The sequence below is a fragment of the Podarcis tiliguerta genome (genome assembly GCF_965153285.1).
Source record: "Podarcis tiliguerta genome assembly, chromosome: 7".
NCBI classification, from domain to species: Eukaryota; Metazoa; Chordata; class Lepidosauria; order Squamata; family Lacertidae; genus Podarcis; species Podarcis tiliguerta.
In genome coordinates, this window is record NC_139540.1 from 29,740,975 (window position 1) to 29,764,180 (window position 23,206).

Below are 23,206 nucleotides of genomic sequence, written 5' to 3' on the forward strand. Positions count from 1 at the left end.
TATATGTAGGTAGCAACGATTAATTGAATTGGAACACAGATATGAGCAGTTTGTAAACTTAAATTCTACCTTTTTATGGGAAATTCTTTGCTATTTGTATTTTCTTTCTTCTTATTTTCTTTGTTTATAAACTCAATAAAGATAATTTTAAAATAAAATAAAAAATCCAGGGTGGTTTACAGCAACTACATTGAAACCTCAGACAACAATGAGCACAGCAGAGAGATCCACAGACAGCAGCAATTCTAAGCTGAAACATTGGGAGCTGTGTGTGTGGGGGGGGGGTGATGCAAACAAGGGCATTGGGCTTGCATGCTCATGTCTGTGAGTTGAGGGCATCATTACCAACAGAGTCTCAGATTGGTGGGCATTGGCACCAATACCAAAGAAGCTGTGAGTGTGTCCTTCATTTTCTGCCATTTTTGTATTTTCTGTATTTGTGCCTTTATCTTCCCTTCCCTGGCTGTGTAGACATTGGGCATGGCAGATTTTCTGACAGAATACCTGCGGTGTATTTCCAGCCCTGGTGTGATGTTAGTATAGAGCTGCTTTAGATTTACAACTAATTGAAGGTGTTTGACCATCTCTTTCAATGCAGCAGCGGGAAATCTTCCGCTTGTAGGCCAGTATTTTGTTGCAAATTACGTTGATCTACCTGTGACATACGTCAACTGCATTAGTGATCTTAAGCTGGTGGGTCTGGACCCACTAGGGGGTCATGACTTGATCCAAAGTGGGTCACAACAGGAGCACTACCCACCATGCAAATATATAGTAAATGTTTAAAAATGATTTGCATCTGAAAAGCCTGAAGATACCTAAATTACATAGATTTTACTTGTTATGCTATTAATTTTAAGGCCTGACATAAGCAAAAGTGTACCAAATCTTGCTAATACCAAACTAATTTAGGGATTAGTAAGGATTATTTCTGCAGGATGAGTTATGAGAACTACAAAAAAAAAAAGTGTGTATGAGTGACAGAGTGTGAATGGGACTGTTTCAACCTTGGTTTTAATTCAAGAATTTGAATGCAGTGCTGAAACTTATGGTTCTGTTGCAGGAAGAAATAACCAATGGCCTTCCGGATGTGGTTTGACTCCAGCTCTCGCTCCTCTAGCTGCCTCTTCAGCTAACAAGGATATTGTTATAAAAACATGGAGTATAAAAGAGGATTGATTGCACATTTTAAAATATAGTATTCCCCCCCCCCCGCCCAGCATCTACTAGAACAGGGGTCTGCAATGTGGCTCTTTTACACCTTTGCCGTGGCTCCAGGCGGATACTAGCGAGGGGAGGAGGCGCATTGTGCACCCCAACACTCCCCACTGTGGCGGGCTCTGTACTGGCTGTGACGTCGCATGGGGGCGGTGCGTGCATTAGTCACTCACCGTCCCGACGTCACCTTCCCGCCCGCTGTCAGATCGCGGCTCCGGAGATATATTTGTTGGCTCTTTCTGTCTTAAAGGTTGCAGACCCCTGTACTAGAACATGCCAGCCACAAACCAACCAAAATTAAGAACAGTTTAAGACCCACTGATATCAATGGAGAGAGATTTAAGCGCTTCAAAGCCTGTCTCTGATAATTGCCAAGTAGTAGCTTGGGGGTGGGGGTAATTCAACACTGTCTGCAAGTCTGTGCTCACTTACCTGATGCAAAAACCTCACTGGATACAAAGGAGTTTTCTTCTGATGAGATGTGCATAGGATTGTGTGGCTAGTTATTTTGTATGCTAGGATTTTTCTTCCATCTGCATTTATTTTCATGCAGGCATTGATGCATAGCATCTGTGTTTTGCTTTTTGCCCAGATCTCCAAAAGTAAAGGTATTTGGTACTGAAAGGATCTTTGATGTGGTGGACAATGGTGAGACTGTCTCCTTTCCAGGATGCCTATTTAATTCTCATGGAGCTGGCTTTTGAAATCGAACCCCAAGTGTAAGAATATTCTCCACATCAGCATGGTACAAAAGCATTAAATAACTGTAACATCTAGGCAAGCAATGCAACCATCAATTAAACTCTGTTGTATAACCTGATAAATTATTCAGTCTACTAATGGGATCTGGTTTTTTCCAAAGTGTGGTTGAGTATCAAATATTGCTAGCATAGACTGATACACTTAGTATAATAAACACATACAATTATTCACTCTTGCTCAACTCCCCCCCCCCCAATCTATCCACCCATGCCCAGCTTAGGACTTCTGTATGAGAGTAGACACTAAACCTACACTGTTTATGAAACTAAACCCACAAGCCCACACTGTATAGTCAATGTGAGCCTCGAGAAGTAAATAATCTGGCTTAAAGACATTTCTGCGGCTCTCCTACAACTGAATCCACCCACAGAACTGTAGGATGATTTGCTGTAGATTCACTGGCCTCATCCTTTTTGTTTGTATGTGGGGGAATTAAAAGCAATATTTCCATTACTGAGAGCAGATTAGTTTTGATTGCTACTTTTGGCCCTCATCTGGTGACATTTGCTCTCCATGTGTGTGTGGGCCCTGCAGGATCAGGCCAATGGCCCATCTAGTCCAGCATCCTGTTCTCACTGTGGCCAACCAAATGCCTATGGAAGCCCAGAAGCAGGATCTGAGTGCAACAGCGTTCTTCCCTCTTGCGATTCCCAGCAACGGGTGTTCAGAGGCATGAACATAAACAGAGGTAGAGCACAGCCATTGTGACTAGTAGTCATTGATGATACTCCATGAATTGGTCTAATACTCTTCTAAGCTGGTAGTCAGCATTAGCTCGTGTGTTGTGGGATTATCCACTTGAAGTTCTCTGAAGTTTTTCAAAGTCCTATAAATCTAGCAATTGGTACATTTAGGGCAGCTGGTGCATACTTCATACACACAAGCATAAAGTGCATTTGTGGCTCTAATGAACACAGATAATTTGTTTGTTTTAAATAGTTTTAGGCTGGCTTTCTGGGGAAAGGTCCATCCCAAGTGGCTTACAAACAAGACGACAGATTTAAGGGCAGCGCAACACTGCAAAATGTAAAACATTATAACAACTCCAGATCAACACTTGATGCAAAACAGTACAGAAGCAGAGAGAGAACATAACCGGCTATCATCCAACTAACAGACATCATGCCTGAGAGGCTAGTTGAAAGAAAGGTGTCCTCAGGCTGTTCTGCAGAGCCTGAAATGTAAAGGTTTGATGCTGGTCCAGCGGAAGGGAGCTCCACAGTCACCTCCACTTCTTCCCAGTGGAGGCTGGTCCACTAGCACAAATGGAGCACGGCCCAACCGTCTCACTCTGCCCTCAGCCAGCCCCCTCCTGCCCGCCTTCTTACAAACCTATCAGCCACCACTACCTCTCCTTCCTGGCCTCTCACTGTACTGACCTAGGGAGTGGGAAAGCTGATCTTAAGAAGAGGGCAGGAAAGTATGGGTGCAAGTAGCTCAACAGCCTGGTCCTGAGATGTTTAGGGCTTTCAATGGCTTTAAAACCAGCCCTTTGGATTGGGTCCGGAAAGGCACCAGCAACCACTGATGTAATAAATGTATTACAAATGCCGACTGTCTTGCCCTAACTCTGTCAGTCACATTCTGAACCAACTGAAATGAACACCATCATTTTGTTTTGTTCTTACATGCTGGGCTTTTTGTTGAGTTCCCCCTCTTTGCTATATGAAGCATTCATTCAAGAAGTCTGTTTGGAGTATTGTTTTACGTTGTTTGTCTTTGAAAACTCTTCCCTACAGCTCTTGATTTGGAGAATTATTTGCAGAAGCACCACAGTAACACCCGAAGCAGAGCGGAGGAAGGCACGCGCTGAAGCAGAAAGGGTTTCAGGCTGAATTGACAGCAATGAAACACCTTGAGGCTCTTGCAGAAATCTCTCTGGCAAGCTTCGTTAAAGCTAAGGCAAACTCAGGGCAGGAACTGAACCCTGATCTGGATGGCTGATTCTATCTCACACTATAAGGAATGAAACTCTGGGTCATCAGGGGACAGTTAAGGAGATCAATAGGAAATCCAAAGTAGTTCTCAGCAGCTGATCCTGCCTCAGGTGAAGCACACGATGGTGCTATCTCTTCCCTGTGCAGAAGTTAGGGCCAAAGCTCAGTGGTATAGTGTCTGCTTGCATGCAAAAGATCTCAGGTTCAGTCGCGGGCATTTCCAGACAGGGCTGGGAGAGAGACTTGCTTGAAAACCTGGAGACCTGTGACCAGTGAGTGTGGGCAATACTAGAGTCAATGGATAAACAGTAGCTTCCCATGTATTTTCCTAAGCTGACTTCTTCTTCTTCTTCTTCTTCTTCTTCTTCTTCTTCTTCGGCAATCACTCGTAGCCAAGGAAGATTGTCTTCCATAAACATGATTTTAACAATGAGTCCATAAGTGACTATGGAGGCCAATTCTGGATCCACACGTCCTTCCACAAGGGGAACATTGGTTTCTGGGAGGGAGTTGATCACGGTGTGGATTTGCCAAGCGTGCCTTCCTCTTGGCATGTTTCTCCCTTGCATCCTGAGTTCAAGTGTCTACAAAGCCCATGACACCTTTGGTAAAGGCTCTTCTCATCAATAGTGGTGAGACACAGTGGTGTAGCATGGGTTGCCAGTGCCTGGGACCACACAGGCGGGGTGGGAGGGAAGGAAGGAAGTAGATGGAGTATGCATGCACATTCAGCTGTCCAACAGCATCCGTGTCACCCAGGAGATCGCAGCTGCAGAGATATAAAAAAGAAGAGTCGTTCCGCTATCTGGAGAGGTCACTTCCTGGTTCACATGGAGAAACTGTTTTCAAACCTTTTTTTTTTTTTTGACCAACAATATTTCAATTGAAGAGTGTTAACCACATGCTTAACATTCCAATTTAAATACTAAGTTTGTTTTGAAGTGGGGAATGTGTTATACATCAGAGCCTAAGCAGAAGGTCCCTAGGTATTTCCAAATAGGCCCAGGAAAGACCCCTTGGACTCTCCTTCCTTTGGAGGTTTTTAAGCAGAGATCAGATGACCATCTGTTATGGGTGCTTTAGTTGAGATCCCTGCATTGCAGGAGGTTGACCTGGATGACCCTCAGCATCCCTTCCAATTGTATGATTCTATGTAAAAACCTGGAGAGCTTCTACCAATCAGTGCAGACAATGTTAAGCTGGATGTCCAAATGGCCTGATGACAGAAGGCAGCTTTGACTAGAGCATATCCATTTTTATGTGGCATGGTGACTCGTGGTATTTTATTCTTATTTAAAGGGAACTGATCTTACACTGCAATCCAATTATGAGCAATTTCCTCAGGACTGTGATGCGGTCTGTGCATACCTAGAACAGCTCTGTTCAATGTGTGTGCATGTCTTGCATTCTGTGACATGAAACAAAGGTAATTGGTTTTAAAGGCTGATGTTCTGTATCAATGCTTTTAATCGCTCCTGTTATTTATTTTTTGCCTGGAAGCAGGACCTGTCACTTTGATAAAGAATTTCGGCACACTTATGCTACCCTAGTAGTAGCTATAGATGAACGACAATTTTAAATGCCAAGCATGCAATGTGCACTTCTAGTAAAGCCTTTTCATTCTTCCCCACCTCCATTCAACTCCCAACCTCCCTCCCTCTCTCCTTTTCAGCGACACATGCAGGCACACACTTATTTTCATTCTGCGTCTTATCTCTCACTGTCTGGCTTGTGAATTATGTGTCTGCTCTTGTGTTTTCTGCCAGCGTTGTTTGCTCATCACAGGTTGGTCATTTTTCATCGATGGAGTTATATAAAGTCATCACATTTACCGGTTGCATTCCCAAGGCAGAAAATGAAATCTGTGTATGTCCTTTTTGCGATACAGGATTTAACCCCCTTTGGACTGGTCTCTCAAGCATATCGGAATTTAAGCCTGATACAATATGACACCGAAGCCACACAACTATGTTTGCTGGATTTGACAGGTGAAATCTATCACATCAGTGCTGTATACAGCATTGCGGTTAATAGCATGATGGAAAAAAACTGGTACTGGGTTCTTAGCCATGGAGACTCACAATTTATTACTCAGCCTAGCTTCTGGAAAGTCAATACTGCACAAATATTTTAACCACCAATAAAGCTTAATTCAGGTTTCCAGCACACCTAGTTACAAAGAATGAGTCCAGTGGTTGCACTGATATTCTGCTGCTATGGTTTCCAAGGTGACAACCTATGAGGGCTCAGGTATGATTATATACTAGTGCGTAACATATGCATATACTAGTAATTGGGAGACATTGCAGCAGAAGAGAGTTCCTTGTGTTAGAAGGATGGGGTGGCTTGGAACGGGGCATTTGACGTTGCACAACTCCTTCTGCGAGAGTAAAAGGCAGCATTTCTCCCCTACCCCTGATCCAAGTGCTGAGTGGAGAGGGCTGGAAGCCCTGTCTTTTAGTTTGCATTGAAGGATTTGTGCAAAGGAAAGGGCAACATTTACACACACACACACACCACTCCTTTTACTCTCAAAGTGCAGACAAAGGCTTGTCCTTGTTCTCAGTGCTGTGGTGCTTAGCACTGAGGCCAGAGATAAAAGTGTTAGAATTCCTGCTCCATGATTGCAGTCATGGGATTTCTGTCTATCACATGACGGTGTATTTATTTGACATCGCAGAGTGGGAAGTGACGGAGACAGGATGTTTGTGTTACTGTGTTCCGTGAAGTTGGACTATTGTCCTTTGTTCTTTTTCTCTTTGCTCTCTGATGCTAGAGAGACAGGGAGCCCTGTTGCAGTGCTCCGTGTATGTTTATATGTAAATAAGGCAGATTAGTCAAAATGCTGAGTTGCTGAGGTCTGTCACGCAAGCGGCGAAGACTCTGCGGATCCCTAAGTATGCCGATGTCTGTTGGCATCAGTCGCTGTGATGTTCGGGCAGAAGAAAGCTTTTGAAGCTCCCAAACGATCGACCAGGAGGGAGGGAACATGCCAGTTGGGCATGTGTCTCTACCAAGGTCCTACTCGAGTGTAGGACAAGTTCCTGACAACAAGATCCCCCTGCCTGCTGTTGAGAATGGATCTCTTAAAAAGCAGACAGAGGCATTATTCCCCCACCCCTCTGATCACAGCCCTGGGATCAGCAGAATTCTGTTTGCTCTTTAGACCACCCTCTAAATACCAAGCACTGCACTTTATCTCTGGGTCAGATTCCGGTGGCTTGGAAGGCCACTTCTGGGCCCCAGGCTCTGTGTTAGGACACCTCTGCCTCAGTCACTATTAACAATGTGGGTTACTTCCAGTTCCCATTTTACAAGTAAGTTACTAAGCTTGATCAATGCTGTTGTGAACTAGGCCACCTAATGGCCACCCATCGCAAAAATGAGGCTTGGACCCATGTCTCCCAGCTCTGAATCTACCAAGCCTGTATGCAGGAAACTGATCTAAAACCATTTTGCTTTTCTATCACTGAGGCTGCTCAACTGTTTCAGACACTGTTTGTGCTACACTAGAAAAAGGAGTCAGAGGTGACGGCGGCGGCTGACTGAGAGGAAAAGAGCGCTCCAAGGCAAACCGCAAAGGAGTTTCCCTTAACAGCTTGTTGAAAGGAAGGAGCCTGAAGAGCTGCAAAACTGCTTTCTCCAAAAGGACAGTATTAGAGAGAACATGAGAATGGCAGGCTAGACATTCTGCCTTTCTGAGAATGAAAGCAATTCTCAAGAACAGTGTACTTTACCCAGTACAGTTGCTATTAAACACCACGACAGCCGTTCGCACCTTTCAACTTAACTAGGCAACGGGGGGGGGGGGGGGGGCTAGTCTGAGCCAGTAATAAGTATCCATGAAATTATATTGCGGTCTCTGATGGGCGATAACCTCCTGGGCATTCACTTGCATTGGAAGTTGTCTTTTGCGTGGTCAATGAAAGCAATTAAAACTCTGCCCATAAAGTGCCTGTAGCGGAAGAGTCTGTCACACAAAATGCTTATGATAACTGTCATTCTGGCAGTTTCCATTCTGTTGTCTGTGGAGGACATTTTTTATCACTCTTAAACCCACATTCTGTAAATTGAACAAATGGACTGTAATGTGTACATTCGAATTTTTAAACATCATGCTGCTTCAAGCATGGCTCTTGGGGGAAATCTCTTGACCTTTCGGAGTGGCTTTTGATGAGTGTCAGTGTAGCACCCTGCTTGTGGTTAACGCTTAGCTGGAATGAAATATTCAACGCAGCAATAGAGAAATTAAAATAATAATTTATTTGTCAGACAAATAAATGATTGGCACAGTGGTATATTTACCAAAAGCTCTGCACACCCCAGCCCTGGTGACCAGCACTTATATTCCCTCAGCCCAGCCTCCTTACTCCTCCTTTGGCTGCCTCTGTCCAATCAGCCTGGTTGAAATTCCTATTGGCTGTTTGCTAGAACCAATCATAAAAGATACACCCATTTCCTATAACCTTTTATGGGAGACAAAGAGCTATATTTCCTTCTATCATATATCTTACATTTGTCTTGAAAAGGCATCTTAATTATCAGATTACCCTTTGCTCTTTGCTCTTCTGCTCTTTGCTCTTCTGCCCTTCTGGCAACAGGGGCAAATGGCTAAAACAGATGGCTCATGGTTTCAAATTTTGTCATATAAACAGAGGTCTTGGGTTCACCTTCTCACACACCATCAATGAAATAAGAATCTAACATAAGAATCTAACATCTCTTACTTTCTACATTCTTTTGTATAGTTACATTAAAGTCAGTACATATATATATATATAACACATAGATTTTTAGAAGAATAAAGAACTTAATAAAAAGCAGTTTCTAAAGCAAACCCTTCAATTTACACCCCCCCGCCAGCTGTTGTTGCTTTTAGCTCTTTGCCTTTTAACCTTCTCAGGATACCTTAAACCATGTTTGATGGGAGGCACTATTTACCAACTCTAATTAGTGTTTTTGCAGCTTGGATTGTATTCTGTAATTCGTATGACCTTTTGCTCCCAGCTTTTGCTCCTTTTTTACAACTTTGAGGTACTGCAACAAATCAATGAGGGGCCCTTGTTCAGGAGAATAAACAAAAGCTCTCAGCCAGCTGGTTTCTGCCTGGCCTGGAGCAAGCATTTGGAGCAAGCATCTACAAATATATTTTTAAGCTTATTTTAAAATACAGATCTTTGATCAGATGCCTCATTCCCCCCTTTCAAGCTCAAGGACCTTCATCCCAAGTGTCCTTGATAGCTTGACCTTCATCATATTCCTGAGGTAAAGCTCTGTATAGGGCCATGATATGAGGTAGAGTTTCATTTGAAATCATCTTGCTAATTGTACTTCTAAAACATGAAAAGATACATGGCACCATACATAAAACCATGACTACTACCGTCAAGAAAAACAAGCAAGACAATAGTATCCCTTTGAGTCCTGCAACATTTGGTAACCAATTGGTGAGCCATCCCATATCCCATCCTTCCCATGTTTGTACTGGGACATGTGCTATACTCTCCATCTTTGTGGCCAACACACGGATTGCCTCACCATTATCAGAAATGTTAAAGCAACAGGCATTCCCTGTCAAGTTCAAGACTCCACATAGGCCTCCTTGCCTGGCAAGTACATAATCCATTCCCAATTTTAGCTGCAAAATAGCGGCTCTACTTTCATCCAACTGTTGTGCAATAAGTCTCAAACTCTGGGCCGTTGCATTGGTTACAAGTTCCACTACTGCTTGCAATCGAATTATTCTGTTTAGATTATAAATAGGATCCCGTGCCCCTTGTATCAGCTCATCAGGATTCCAGGAGGCAGGATCATAATAGGCTATAATGCGCTCTGGTGGCCAATCGTCAGTATCACTCCAACTCTGGGTACTTCCTCCTGCTATATGAGAAATATCAGCATTTCTTCGTGTACGTTTGACTGAACTAGTGGGCATAACCCACATTGGTGGTAATACCCATCCCAGGAAACAAGTCCCACTCCATTTAGAAGGGAGTTGCTTGTATGCCCATTCTCCACATATCCACCACAACCATCGGGTCTGAGATTTTTGGAACGTGGAGTGCATATGGCGAAATATCACAAGGGGTAAAGAGTTCACAATACAGTATGTTAGATTGCCTTTTGCTGTCACAGTTTGTTCCACACCATTTTCCATGCATGAATAAAAGGAGGTGCACAGGGCAAGGTATTCCGAGTTCGATAGGAAGTACCGTCTGCCCAGGTTTGATTATTCTTAATATAATTCCAAGTATAGTGGCAACGAGAAGAGCCTACCATGGTAGAATCAGCTGTATCTGATGATTTATGTACACAGAATTCCCCTTGTACAGGTATAACTCGTATTGGTTTAGGTGAGTTCCATCCAGGGAAATTCTGTACTTCTGTTTGATGTGGCATTTCGCTTACCATACCAATGGCCTTTAATGGTATCGGTAATAAGGGCATACCTCCCTCTGAATCATCTGGCCCAAGAGAGCAAACAAGGCAATTAGTCTTATTTGTAGCATTGGCTACCATTTCAGCTAAGCCTACCCACATATTGTCATGGCGGAATCCATATTTAGCAAATTTGGTCAGATTCAAGGACCCTTCCCCTTCCCAAGGGATCAGGATTAATAATAAAATCATGTTGATGTCTAGTATATGCATTCCTCCCACAAAAGATTACCTTATTGTGATAGCAAAAAATATTAGCCCCAATATAATTCCCCCAGTGACAGAAATGGGAAACCACCAAGACCAAAACATATATCCCGAGGATCCCCAATGAGTAATATCCCTGATAATTGTTCCACAAGGGGGGGGGCAGTCAATCAATTATATAAGAGAATCTTCCCGTTCACAATCGCTGGTTTAGACGCTCCTCAAGCTTCAGGCGTGCGCAGGTCAGCCAGCTTCCAGGTTGTGGCTGCAGCAGGCCGGTCGTCTCAATGTTGCCCGTGACCTAGCCCGTTCCCCGTAGGGCTAGATACAGGGGTTTTTGGAGAGAGTCAGTTTTAAAGGATTAGAGGGGTCACCTTTGCACGTCCAACTGCCTTCGGACTTCTTCAAACGGGAGTGATGAATCCAGGGGGTCACCTCAGCTACCTTCACCGCTGTTGGAGTAGAGAGCAAGACGGTGTAAGGCCCACGCCACTTAGGTGCAAGTGGATCACGTTTCCACTCTTTCACCCATACACTATCGCCAGCCTGGAACTGATGAATCGGCTCGGCAATGCTGCACGGCGTGCGTTCGAGGGCCCACCTGTTAAGAGAAACAAAAACACGGGAGAGAGATTGCACTTGTCCCTGTGTCACATGGTCTCCTATCTGTTTGAGGTCAGCTGGAATATCCTGAACAAAGGAGGGTGGCCTCCCATACAGGAGCTCAAAAGGTGACAACTTAAGTCTTTTTGTGGGTGCACACCAAACACGAAACAGTGTTATGGGTAGCACATCTACCCATCCCAATCCTGTTTCCTGGGTTAACTTTGCCAATTGGGTTTTCAGAGTCCGATTCATTCTTTCAGTTTTCCCTGAACTCTGAGGCCTATATGCTGCATGCAGTCTCCATTTCACTTGTAGGACTCGACATACTTCTTGTACTACTTGATCAATGAACGCTGGCCCATTATCACTTCCAATGCATCTAGGTAATCCAAACCTTGGGATCAATTCAGTGAGGAGTCTCTTAGTTACCTCTCGCGCCTTTTCAGTTCGGGTGGGAAAAGCTTCAACCCATCCGGTAAGAGTATCTACAAACACAAGGAGATACTTGAATCCCTTAGAAGGGACTAGCTCTGTGAAGTCCACAATTAGGCTTTCCATGGGGACGTATCCCACATGTTGGATTCCAGGAGGTTGTACCGGTCCCTGCCTAGGATTGTTTTTAGCACAAAGAACACATTTCTGTGAAATGCGAGTTGCTAATTGTGATAGGTTAATAATATACAACTTCCGACTGAGACTCTCTCTGGTTGCAGTACCGCCAAGATGAGTAGATTCATGATAATTTCTTACAATTGTGCCTGCTAGGTGATGAGGTACATAAATCCTATTGTCCGGCAGGATCATCCAACCGTCCTTCACAACCGCTCCTTCCTGTTCAGCCCACTTCCTCTCTTCTGGGGTATAGTGAGGTTTAACTTCTTCTGGAACTACCTCTGGTATGAGGGCTGCTATAAATCCTCCCACAGGCTTTTGGGCTGCCTCTCGGGCTGCTTTGTCAGCAGCATGATTTCCTCTGGTTATTGGATCCCTTCCACGTCCATGACCTTTGCAGTGCATTACAGCAATCTGTTCTGGAGCCCATACTGCTTCCAACAGGATTTCTACTTCAGGTCCATATTTCAAGGCCTTCCCGTGGGCTCCGATTAGACCTCTTTCTTTCCATAGAGCTCCATGTGCATGCAGGGTTAAGAAGGCATATTTAGAGTCAGTGTAGATGTTTGCCTTACATCCGGCTGCCAATTGCAAAGCTCTAGTTAAACCTATAAGTTCAGCTTTTTGTGCTGAGGTTCCAGCAGGCAAAGCTTCAGCTTCCACAACTTCCTCATTGGTGACCACAGCATATCCTGCTCGTCTGGCACCTTCATGCAGGTAACTGCTACCATCAGTATAATATACAACATCTGGATTTTTCAATGGTTCATCTTTCAGATCGGGTCTACTGGAATAAACTTCATCCATTATTTGGAGACAATCATGTGATTCCTCATCATCTACCTCTGGTAGGGGCAGCAAAGTTGCTGGATTGAGCATATTCACTACTCGTAGATGAATCCTGGGATTTTCACACAATAGGCCTTGGTATCTAGCCATCCTTGGGTTTGTTAGCCAATAAATACCCTTATATTCCATGAGTGTCAGAACAGCATGAGGTACATTCACATACATCGTCTGGCCGAAGGTAAATTTATCAGCTTCTTTGACAAGGCTTGCAGTGGCCGCTACTGCCCTTAGGCATGGAGGCCATCCTTTTGCTACTGAGTCCAATTGTTTAGACAAATAAGCTACTGGACGGTTCCAACTCCCTAATCTCTGGGTCAGGACTGCCGCTGCAATCCCATTCTGTTCATGTACATACAGCTGAAAGGGTTTTTCCAAATTAGGCAGTCCAAGGGCTGGGGCCTCCATAAGTCGTTGTTTGATAACTAAAAAGGCTTGTTGCTGCTCAGGTCCCCATACAAATGGGTCCTTTTCTGCACCTCGAGTGCTTTCATGTAAGGGCTTGGCCAGACTGCTGAAATCAGGTATCCATAGTCTACAAAACCCTGCTGTTCCCAGGAATCCTCTGAGTTGTTTCCTTGTGGTAGGTTCCTTGATAAGGCAAATAGCTTCTTTCCTCTCTGGTCTCAATGCTCGTTGTTGGTGTGAGATGTCAAAGCCCAAATATTTGACCTTTTCTAAACATAACTGTGCCTTTTTTTGGGAAACTCAGTAGCCAGCTTCCCAGAGCAAGTGGAGCAGTTCCTCTGTCCCTTCTTTACAGGTATCAAAATCCTTTGCCGCTAGTATAAGGTCATCTACATATTGCAGAACCACCTTTTCTCCAGGTATTGAGGGGTAGCTTATTAGATCCTTCGCCAAGGCAGTGCCAAATAAAGTTGGGGAATTTTTGAATCCCTGGGGCAATCTTGTCCAGGTTAGCTGGCCTTTTGTTCCTGTCAAAGGGTTTTCCCACTGGAAGGCAAATATAGGTTGGCTCTGTGGTGCCAACCGGCAACAGAAGAATGCATCTTTCAAGTCCAATACAGTAAAAAATGTTGCTTCTGGTGGGATCAAACTCAGCAGGGTATATGGGTTTGGTACATTTGGGTGCAAGGTTTCAATAGCCTGGTTTACGAGCCTCAAGTCCTGTACTGGCCTGTAGTCATCTGTCCCAGGTTTCCGAACAGGCAAAAGGGGTGTGTTCCATTCTGATTGGCAGGGCTTAAGCAGACCATATTTTAATAGGCGGTCCAAATGTTTCTGGATGCCCTCCGCTGCTCGCCGGGGTAAAGGATATTGCTTTACAGATACAGGGGTAGCCATAGGTTTTAGGGTTACTACAATTGGAGCTATATTCTTAGCCATTCCTGGTGGGCTATTTTCGGCCCATACTCCTGGTGGCACCTGTAGGGTTCGGAGGAGCTTGTTTAATTCTGTATCCAATGTAGGTTGGACTTGCAGGGCTGACATTAGGCGCCATGATTGTTCCTTAGGTACTGAGAGGGTAATTATTCCTGCTGCCTTTGATGGCAATTTCATTTCTGGACCTCGAGGAGTGAAGGTGATTTGGGCCTGCAATTTGGACAGCATATCTCTACCCAAGAGAGGTATTGGACACTCAGGTATATACAAAAACTGATGGGTTAAACGATGTCCCCCAATCTGGCATTCCAAAGGTTGGAGGAAAGACCTCTTAGCTGACTGACCAGTGGCACTTTTAATGACTACACTTTTGGATGCCTTTTTCTGCAATAGTTCTGGGAGTACTGAGTATTCAGCCCCAGTATCTATCATAAAGTCTATTAAATGGCTCCCTAATTGAATCGTGACCGTGGGCTCCTGGAAGCCTAACTTTATGGAGTCCGGTCGTTCCTAGTCTTGGGTAAAATCCTCCTCTGCCAGTCCAATAAAATTGTCTCTACTCCGTCCTTGTCCCGGTCTCTGATATCTTCCATCTCGGATCATTCCCCGTCCTCGTCCCTGGTTTCTTGGGCCGGAGCCTGGGCCTGGGCGTACTTCTTCCAACCTCAGGGGTTCAGGACACTCTCGCTTCCAATGACCCTCCTTCTTGCAATTCGCACATTGATTCCTTCCCAGTGGTGGATTCCTTCCCCGCCCTCTCCCTCCATTTAAGGGGCGGTACTCTTGTTTCACTGCTGTGGCCAGCATTACCATCTTTTCCTTCTGCCACTTCTTCTTCTCTTGTTTCTCAGCCTCATCCCTATTCCAATAAACTCGGCGTGCAATGGCCATGATTTGGCTCATCAGCATCCCTTCCCATCCTTCTGATTTCTGAATTTTCTTACGAATGTCAGAAGCGCACTGGGCCACAAATGTAGCAGTAATCATTCTGCTGTTTTCAGGGGCTTCAGGGTCAAAAGGAGTCCATATACGATAGGCTTCCTGCAGCCTCTCTAAAAAGTCTCCTGGACTCTCATTTGGTTTCTGTTCTACTTCTGAAACTTTAGACATATTAGTGGGCTTCTGGCATGCCCTGCGGATACCTTGCACAAGCGTCTGGCGGTAGGTAGTAAGCCTGGCCAGGTGAATTGCATTGTTTGGATCCCAATTAGGATCTTCCAAGGGGAAGTTGTCCTGGAGATGACGGTCAATATTAAAAATATTTCCCACTCTGGCCTGCTCACGCAAATATATCTGTGCTTTTTCAATTATGTCTCTCCTTTCCTCAGTGGTGAAAAGAGTATTGAGGAGCTGGCGGCAATCTGTCCAAGTAGGACTATGAGTATTTACTATTGAAGTCACCAAGTCCATCATAGCCTGAGGTTTTTCTGCAAAAGTCGGGGTGTGTGTTTTCCAATTCATCAGATCCGTAGTCGTGAATGGAATGTATTGGAGGGTTGAAGTTCGAGGTGGCCGTGGTCCGGGTTGCCCGTTAACCAGCACAGGCTCCTCAAGTGCATCAAATACTCTTCTAAGAGGGGCTACTACGTGACCTTTCTCTTCACTTTGCTCTAGGGGCCTCAAATCATAGGGGATGGTATCTGTCCCAAGGCGTTCTTTTAGCAGCTTTATACGCCTGGCTGTATTGCTTGCTGACCGTTCAAGGTCTCCCTGTAACTTCTGTAATAATTCTCTAGGACTTGGACGTACAGGGGTTTGGGGTGGGCAATCAGTTGTTCCACTAAAGGAGACTGTAGATGGAGTTCTACTGGGACTCACAGGTGGAACAACCACTTCTGCTTGGGCTTTATTATAGGACTCCAATGCCTCCTGAAGATATTTATCATAATCTATCAAGGAATCAAGGTCTGTGACTTCAGCTCCATTACTCATTCCACTTTCTTGCCTTGGGGTTACAACTGGTGGAGTGTTTGGATTAGGCTCCCCCCGACGTGGAGCATAGGGTGGAGGTGAAAGCACCTCTTCCTCTGGTCCCTCAAAAATGGGTTTGAGTTTATTTGGCAAGATTCCTTTCCTAGCTTCGGCTTTTACAGCCAATAATTTGCATTGTTGGACTTTGCATTCCCTTATCCATGGAGGATTATTATTTAATGTGCTCAGCCAAGAGTCTATATATGAAAATTGTTCTGGGCACCCTCCAGTTTCTTTGGTGATGTTAGACCAAAGTTTGCTCGCTAAATTTATATCAAAAGTTCCTTGAGACGGCCATTCAGTATTTTGTTTCGGCCAGTCTAATTCACATAACGTTCTCAAGCACTCTGGGGTCATTTTGACTCCATATGCTCCTGAGAAGGCTTTCTTAAAGTTATTTAACATACATTCAAGAGGTGTGTTTCCCCCCTTTGAACCTCCAACTCCCATTGTATGGCCCTGTGAAGTATCCACTCAGTCACTCACACACTCGCTTCGTGGGGTTCCTTGCCCAGTGAAGTCGCCTTACTGGGAAACGAAGTACTACCCACTCCACACTCAGGTCAGCTACAAATAGTACTTTCTCACACATACAATGCGCTAGATACTTCACCACACTCTACCTCCCAATATTTCCCTTTTCCTCCACCAGACCAGCATTTGATGTACCCAGCCACCTAGCGTACTCAGTTCCCCTTTACTGAGACGCAGAAGTTTGATCAAGACTTCTCTTCCTCCCAATTAATTGGAGGGCCACAATCCCTTTTGTGCACTTACCCTTAGCTGGTTCCCTGTTAATTTCTCTGGTTCCCCCCGGTTCCGTCGCCGTTCAGTGAGCAGGGTAGTAGACAGACGAGACTGCTGCGTTCCCCTGGAAAAAAAAAGGTTCCAGTGCGCGCTGGGTAAACAGTTAGTGTCCTCCCTCTGGTACCCTGCCCACTAAGGCGAAGGGGCTGCGTTCCAGCAGACCACTTATCCGAGTCACAGAGGCACCATAAAATGTAGCACCCTGCTTGTGGTTAACGCTTAGCTGGAATGAAATATTCAACGCAGCAATAGAGAAATTAAAATAATAATTTATTTGTCAGACAAATAAATGATTGGCACAGTGGTATATTTACCAAAAGCTCTGCACACCCCAGCCCTGGTGACCAGCACTTATATTCCCTCAGCCCAGCCTCCTTACTCCTCCTTTGGCTGCCTCTGTCCAATCAGCCTGGTTGAAATTCCTATTGGCTGTTTGCTAGAACCAATCATAAAAGATACACCCATTTCCTATTACCTTTTATGGGAGACAAAGAGCTATATTTCCTTCTATCATATATCTTACATTTGTCTTGAAAAGGCATCTTAATTGTCAGATTACCCTTTGCTCTTTGCTCTTCTGCTCTTTGCTCTTCTGCCCTTCTGGCAACAGGGGCAAATGGCTAAAACAGATGGCTCATGGTTTCAAATTTTGTCATATAAACAGAGGTCTTGGGTTCACCTTCTCACACACCATCAATGAAATAAGAATCTAACATAAGAATCTAACATCTCTTACTTTCTACATTCTTTTGTATAGTTACATTAAAGTCAGTACATATATATATATATAACACATAGATTTTTAGAAGAATAAAGAACTTAATAAAAAGCAGTTTCTAAAGCAAACCCTTCAATTTACACCCCCCCGCCAGCTGTTGTTGCTTTTAGCTCTTTGCCTTTTAACCTTCTCAGGATACCTTAAACCATGTTTGATGGGAGGCACTATTTACCAACTCTAATTAGTGTTTTTGCAGCTTGGATTGTATTCTGTAATTCGTATGACCTTTTGCTCCCAGCTTTTGCTCCTTTTTTACAACTTTGAGGTACTGCAACAAATCAATGAGGGGCCCTTGTTCAGGAGAATAAACAAAAGCTCTCAGCCAGCTGGTTTCTGCCTGGCCTGGAGCAAGCATTTGGAGCAAGCATCTACAAATATATTTTTAAGCTTATTTTAAAATACAGATCTTTGATCAGATGCCTCATCAGAGAGCGAGAAAGTGAATGTAAGTGAAGGAAATTTGGATCCTGGCACTCCCACCCACCTATGAAAATATCATCAGCAAAACACTTCATCTGCTGCTGTCAGGAGGTGTAATTTTTTTGCCAAATACCCAATTATCCAAATATTTGGGGTTTCCATCAAGTCCCTTTGGATATGTTGAGGTTAATAAATGCATAATTTGCCACCTATTTCACGGCAATATTTTCTTAAAGCATGGGCACAACAACTGATCTGTTTCCCTTTCAAGCCAATTTGCAGTAAATTGATACAAAGCTTCTTCTGCATCAGCAGCAGTTTGCTGCCAATTCTAAAAGGATATAGGCTACTTATATGCTAAGCACATTCAAAGCACACCCTTTCCCCAAAAAGAATTCTGGGCCCTGTAGTTTATCCCACACAGAGTTCTCAGCAGCCCTTAACAAACTACAGTGCCCAAAATTCCTTGAGGGTGGAAATGTGTTTCAAATTTGCTTAAAAAACGGAGACGTATCACTTTGGGTTCGTTCATACTTATGCTTGTCCTGTGCTTAGAAAGCAGTTTTCCATTTGACCTGTACTTTCTAGGTACCCTTGCCCTTCTCCTTTCCCAGGAAAAATATGCTCTTTAGCTCTAAATTGGAGCAGACATCAGTCTGGAGATGAACACTTTTATTATTCATATGTTTTTCTGTGTTCTGTATTTTAATTATTTGATATTCTGTACAGTTGTACCTTGGAAGTTCAACTTCCAAAACGTTTGCAAACCAAAGCGTGGTTTCTGATTGGCTGCAGGAAGCTCCTGCAGCCAATTGGAAGCCACAGAAGTCCTGTCGGACATTTCACTTCCAAAAATAGTTCAAAAACCGGAATACTCACTTCTGGGTTTCGATTGTCCGGGAGCCAAGGCGTTTGAGATCCAAGGTATGACTGTATTTTGATATTTTGTAAGCTGCTTTGAGAAGCTTTGTAGAAAGCGAAGAACAAATATTAGCAACCACAACAACATCCATTTATGTAAGTATGGAGGTGCTTTTATCTTATGCTGGTCTATGACTGTAATAAAGATTTGGATTGGATTAGACCATCCATTGACACCCCTTCTAACATTTTCTTTTGAAACGGTGCAGTTATCTTCTTAATACAATACAAATTCATACTGCTATGTTTTATCAGTGTTAATTTTATTTAGTAAATGACTTTTACATTTAATTTTTATTCATCATTGTTGCAAAATTAAATTTAAACTGTGGTCACAGTCTGAGCATCCATGACATAAACTGACAGCAAACACCATTAAACTTGCAATATTTCTTCAATTATCTTTATTTTTGCATGTTTCCCCCAAAGCAGAAGATATATCTTTTCTCATTTCTTGAGTTAATTTATTCTTCCTTCTCTGAATTTAATGTCAACGTTGACGTTTCTATAATATTCAGGACTTTATTTGGCTGTATATCAATTGATGGTGGATTGTAGTTCTTCAATATTGTGCCATGAGCAGTTTTGCAATAACTAATAAGTTAGAAATGGTTCTCTTTCCATCTTCTTTGTTTCTGAAATAATCCAGGGGTGGCCACTTCTGCAATGCCAAAAAAGAGGACAAAATAAAGATGCAGATCTTCAGAAAATGTTAGTATGCAAATTCATATGCATAGGTGCACATTTAAAAATTATTATCATAATTTAAAGAGAAATATAGCGAGGAACCATGCTGCTATAATTGTTTCACTAGCAGCCTAGTACCTGGTGCTGCTCAGGAATTCTGAGAAACTAAAAAATAACCTTCCGTTTTTAAAGGTGTCCTCTGACATCTTGATTCAAAATAGCATCCCATTGTATCCAAACATAGACATGCTCCTTGATATCAGGAACTATCATGCAAAATTTGGTTACAATATCTTAAGAAGTATTGTATGCATAGAAAACAGATGGGCACGCAATTACAAAATATGTAGTAGACAGGCTGAAAGTACATGGCATTGACCTGGAATTCTAAGAAACCAAAACACGTTGAGATTTATAAGTGGATATAGTGTAACTTCTTAGTTTTACGACCTCCACCTCAGGGCTCTGACCCGACCTAGAGAACACCAGACCTGGATACAGACCATAATAAATTGAGACCTTGGGCACCCAGTAGTATCCAAATATAGAACAAAACCCAGTCCTTGCTCTTAGGAAACATCGTGCCAAATTGGGCAACCATAACTTCAAAGGCATCCAAATCAAAACAGTTTTGAACTGTCACAGCAAACTGGGCAAAGTCACATTTTGGTCCACAGTCTTGATTCAAAATGGTATCTGACATCCAAACATAAATGAAAACCAGCTCCTCCACCTCAGGAACTCTTACACCAAATTGGGCAGTAGTATCTCATGAGGCAGGACGCAGGTGGTGCTGTGGGTTAAACCACAGAGCCTAGTACTTGCTGATCAGAAGGTCGGCGGTTTGAATCCCCGCAACGGGGTGAGCTCCCATTGCTCGGTCCCTGATCCTGCCCACCTAGCAGTTTGAAAGCACGTCAAAGTACAAGTAGATAAATAGGTACCACTCCGGCAGGAAGGTAAAAGGCGTTTCTGTGCACTGCTCTGGTTCGCCAGCAGCGGCTTAGTCATGCTGGCCACATGACCCGGAAGCTGTATGCTGGCTCCCTCGGCCAATAAAGCAAGATGAGCGCCGCAACCCCAGAGTCAGTCATGACTGGACCTAATGGTCGGGGGCCCCTTTACCTTTACCTATCTCATGAGGCATCCAAATGCATAGAGAACAGACAGGACAGACAGAAAAACCACTTTCCTATATATATTGTAGATAAGCACACCAGAAATGTAGAAATCCCCACAATGGATATTAGAGTCAGTGCCAATATTCAACACAAAGAAACTGTTGTTGAAACTTAGGGGAATTCCAACAAGAACTTGTGATGAGATGTGGAGGTGTCATTGGGGAGGGACTTGAAAAAGCTGCATTGTACAAGCAATTCTTTCCTCATGCTTCTTAAAACGTGGCACGTAGCTGCCAAAAATGGGTTAAGCTACTCAACTTACAGACCCAGAAGTATTTTTTTTTATGGAAGGCCGCAAATTGTTTCTTTCTTTCTTTCTTTCTTTCTTTCTTTCTTTCATTTGTATAGCGCCCTTCAACCAAAGATCACAGGGTATTTCACAACATAAAAATACAAAATGAGAACACTAGATACATAATAAACAAGAACAAAAGCAAGCCAATAACCACCTTCCCACAAAACACAGAATGTAGAGAATTGTTTTCCTTGGCGCCTACAACCAGGATTAGTCCTCCCTAGTAAATATTATAGGACTACTGCCTAAACATTTTCAGTCATTTTCTCTGATATCCACGTGACAAAATGTGAAGCATCTTACCACAGTTGTCCTTATTTCAGATTTAGAGGTATGAGCTCAGTGAATGCAAATATTGACATTACTATGGCTAGTACTGTCATTTTATTGCTCAGTTAGTGGGGGCAACTGAAGGGGACTTTAGAATAAGTGGAAGGAACCAAAAATTAGAATTTCCAAAAGTGGTATCAGAAAGTAGATCTGGTCCAAAACATTTTGCTGCCTGTGGCAAGGGACAATTCCCATTCATCCAGAAGGGTAGAGAAGCTGACAAGAGTGGCTGTGGGGTCTTACTTCAAGACTGGCATAAAAGTCTAAGAACAGCCTGCTGGATCAGGCAACCAAAGAGCATTCTTGGCTGTTTATCACACCTGAGGGCACAGCTGAGGGCACACCTGAGGGCACACTCCTTAGGCACAGCTGCCTAAAAATAAGTCTACTGAACCGTTTGAGTTTAGGGTATATGTTGCTTAGCATACATTTTGTGTTTGGTGGTCAAAATTTCAAAACATTATCACTCCTCTCCTGACAGTGGGTGCCTTGTCTAACTTGTGTCAATGCTTATAGCAGCTTTCTTCTGCTTTTCGTTAAGCAACTCACCTAGAATAAACGAAGAGTCACTGAAATATAACTTTAGCTTGAGGGATACCATTACATAGGATTTTCATGCAGCATTAGACCATTTGGTTAAGATAAAAGTGCTGCCAATACACATATGACTCACTTCTGCTACGCAAGCAAGTTATTTTGTTATTCTTCACATCCTTGAAGGAACCGATGCACGGAAAACAATTGTCCGCAACCTCAATAAGTAAGACAAACCTCCATGTCTGCTTTTCAAATGGTTGATTAAATTTCGCTATGTGCACCTACAAGACTACAATTTCAGATTATCACAGGGAACAAGTTATTTCAGGAATATATATATTCTGCATTTATGAGAAGACCCTCTGCACTGAAGTGCATCTCACTCCAGCATAATATTATTTTCCAAAACCAGGCCTGCTTATTCATGCTTTTATAAGCTAACTACCCTGTTATCATTTTTGTGCAGTATGGGAATATCTTAATAAATAAATAGTGTGTGTGTGATATGTATTAGGGGCTGTGCCCCTGTTTGCTTCACTTGCCAACAGTTGCAACCTGTCTCCTCAAACCCCCAACCACTAGACCTCAGCAACCCCTACTCCCCACACTGCTCCCTTTGCTCAAACTGCAAATGAACTGCAGCTTGACGACAATCTTACATTATTATTATGTAGCAAGATATGCAAGTGTGTGTGTATATAGATAAATCACAAATAAATCATAAATCACAAACACACCCTTTGATGTATATCAGAGCCTCTGAATACTAGAACATTTTGCTTTAAGACCTTAATGTCTCTTTTTTTGTTTTGTTAGTCAGTATATTAAATCTCCTACCAGAATCCAGAGCAAACCTGCCTAAAGTGCTGTTGATGCTTTAAAAAGTGTGTGTGCAAAAGTGTGTGTAGTCTCCTTGGAATTTTTTCTTAGAGCTAATGGTATTTCATAGAATCATAGAATTTCAAAGGACCACAAGAGACATCTAGTCCAACCCCAGCAATGCAGGAATCTTTTGTCCAACCCTGAGATTGTGTCTCATGCTGTAGCAACTGAGCTATCCTTGGCCCATTATAGATTTCAGATGTCATGAGACATATCATAGCAAGCAAGCAATTTTAGTAAGGATTTGATCATATAATTGCTCTCAGTTCAATTGATGGAATGTTTTTCTCCTATGCAGAATTGCAAATACACATGAAGAAAACTGATTATAATATAAAAAAAATAGCCAATGTGTCTGCCGTGATCTTTGTGAGAAAATCCTTACAGTTTATTTTGCACTTGCTGACAATTTATGTTGTGATAGCCT

The 23,206-nt window shown here is 43.2% G+C and overlaps 1 protein-coding gene across 5 annotated transcripts in view; it reads right to left on the minus strand.

Moving 5' to 3' along the window:
• Nucleotides 1-19,113: 19,113 nt before the first annotated feature.
• The window catches only part of LOC310682507 (uncharacterized protein), a 35,471-nt gene continuing 31,378 nt past the window's right edge, over nucleotides 19,114-23,206 (minus strand). For all 5 annotated transcript variants that reach the window (XR_014513923.1, XR_014513924.1, XR_014513925.1 and 2 more), the window contains one exon: nucleotides 19,114-19,528. Coding sequence is in view for 1 of the 5 variants with exons in the window: in XM_083451460.1 (XP_083307586.1) it covers nucleotides 19,470-19,528 (59 nt within the window). In the remaining 4 variants the exon portion in view is untranslated. The remainder of the gene's footprint in view (nucleotides 19,529-23,206) is intronic.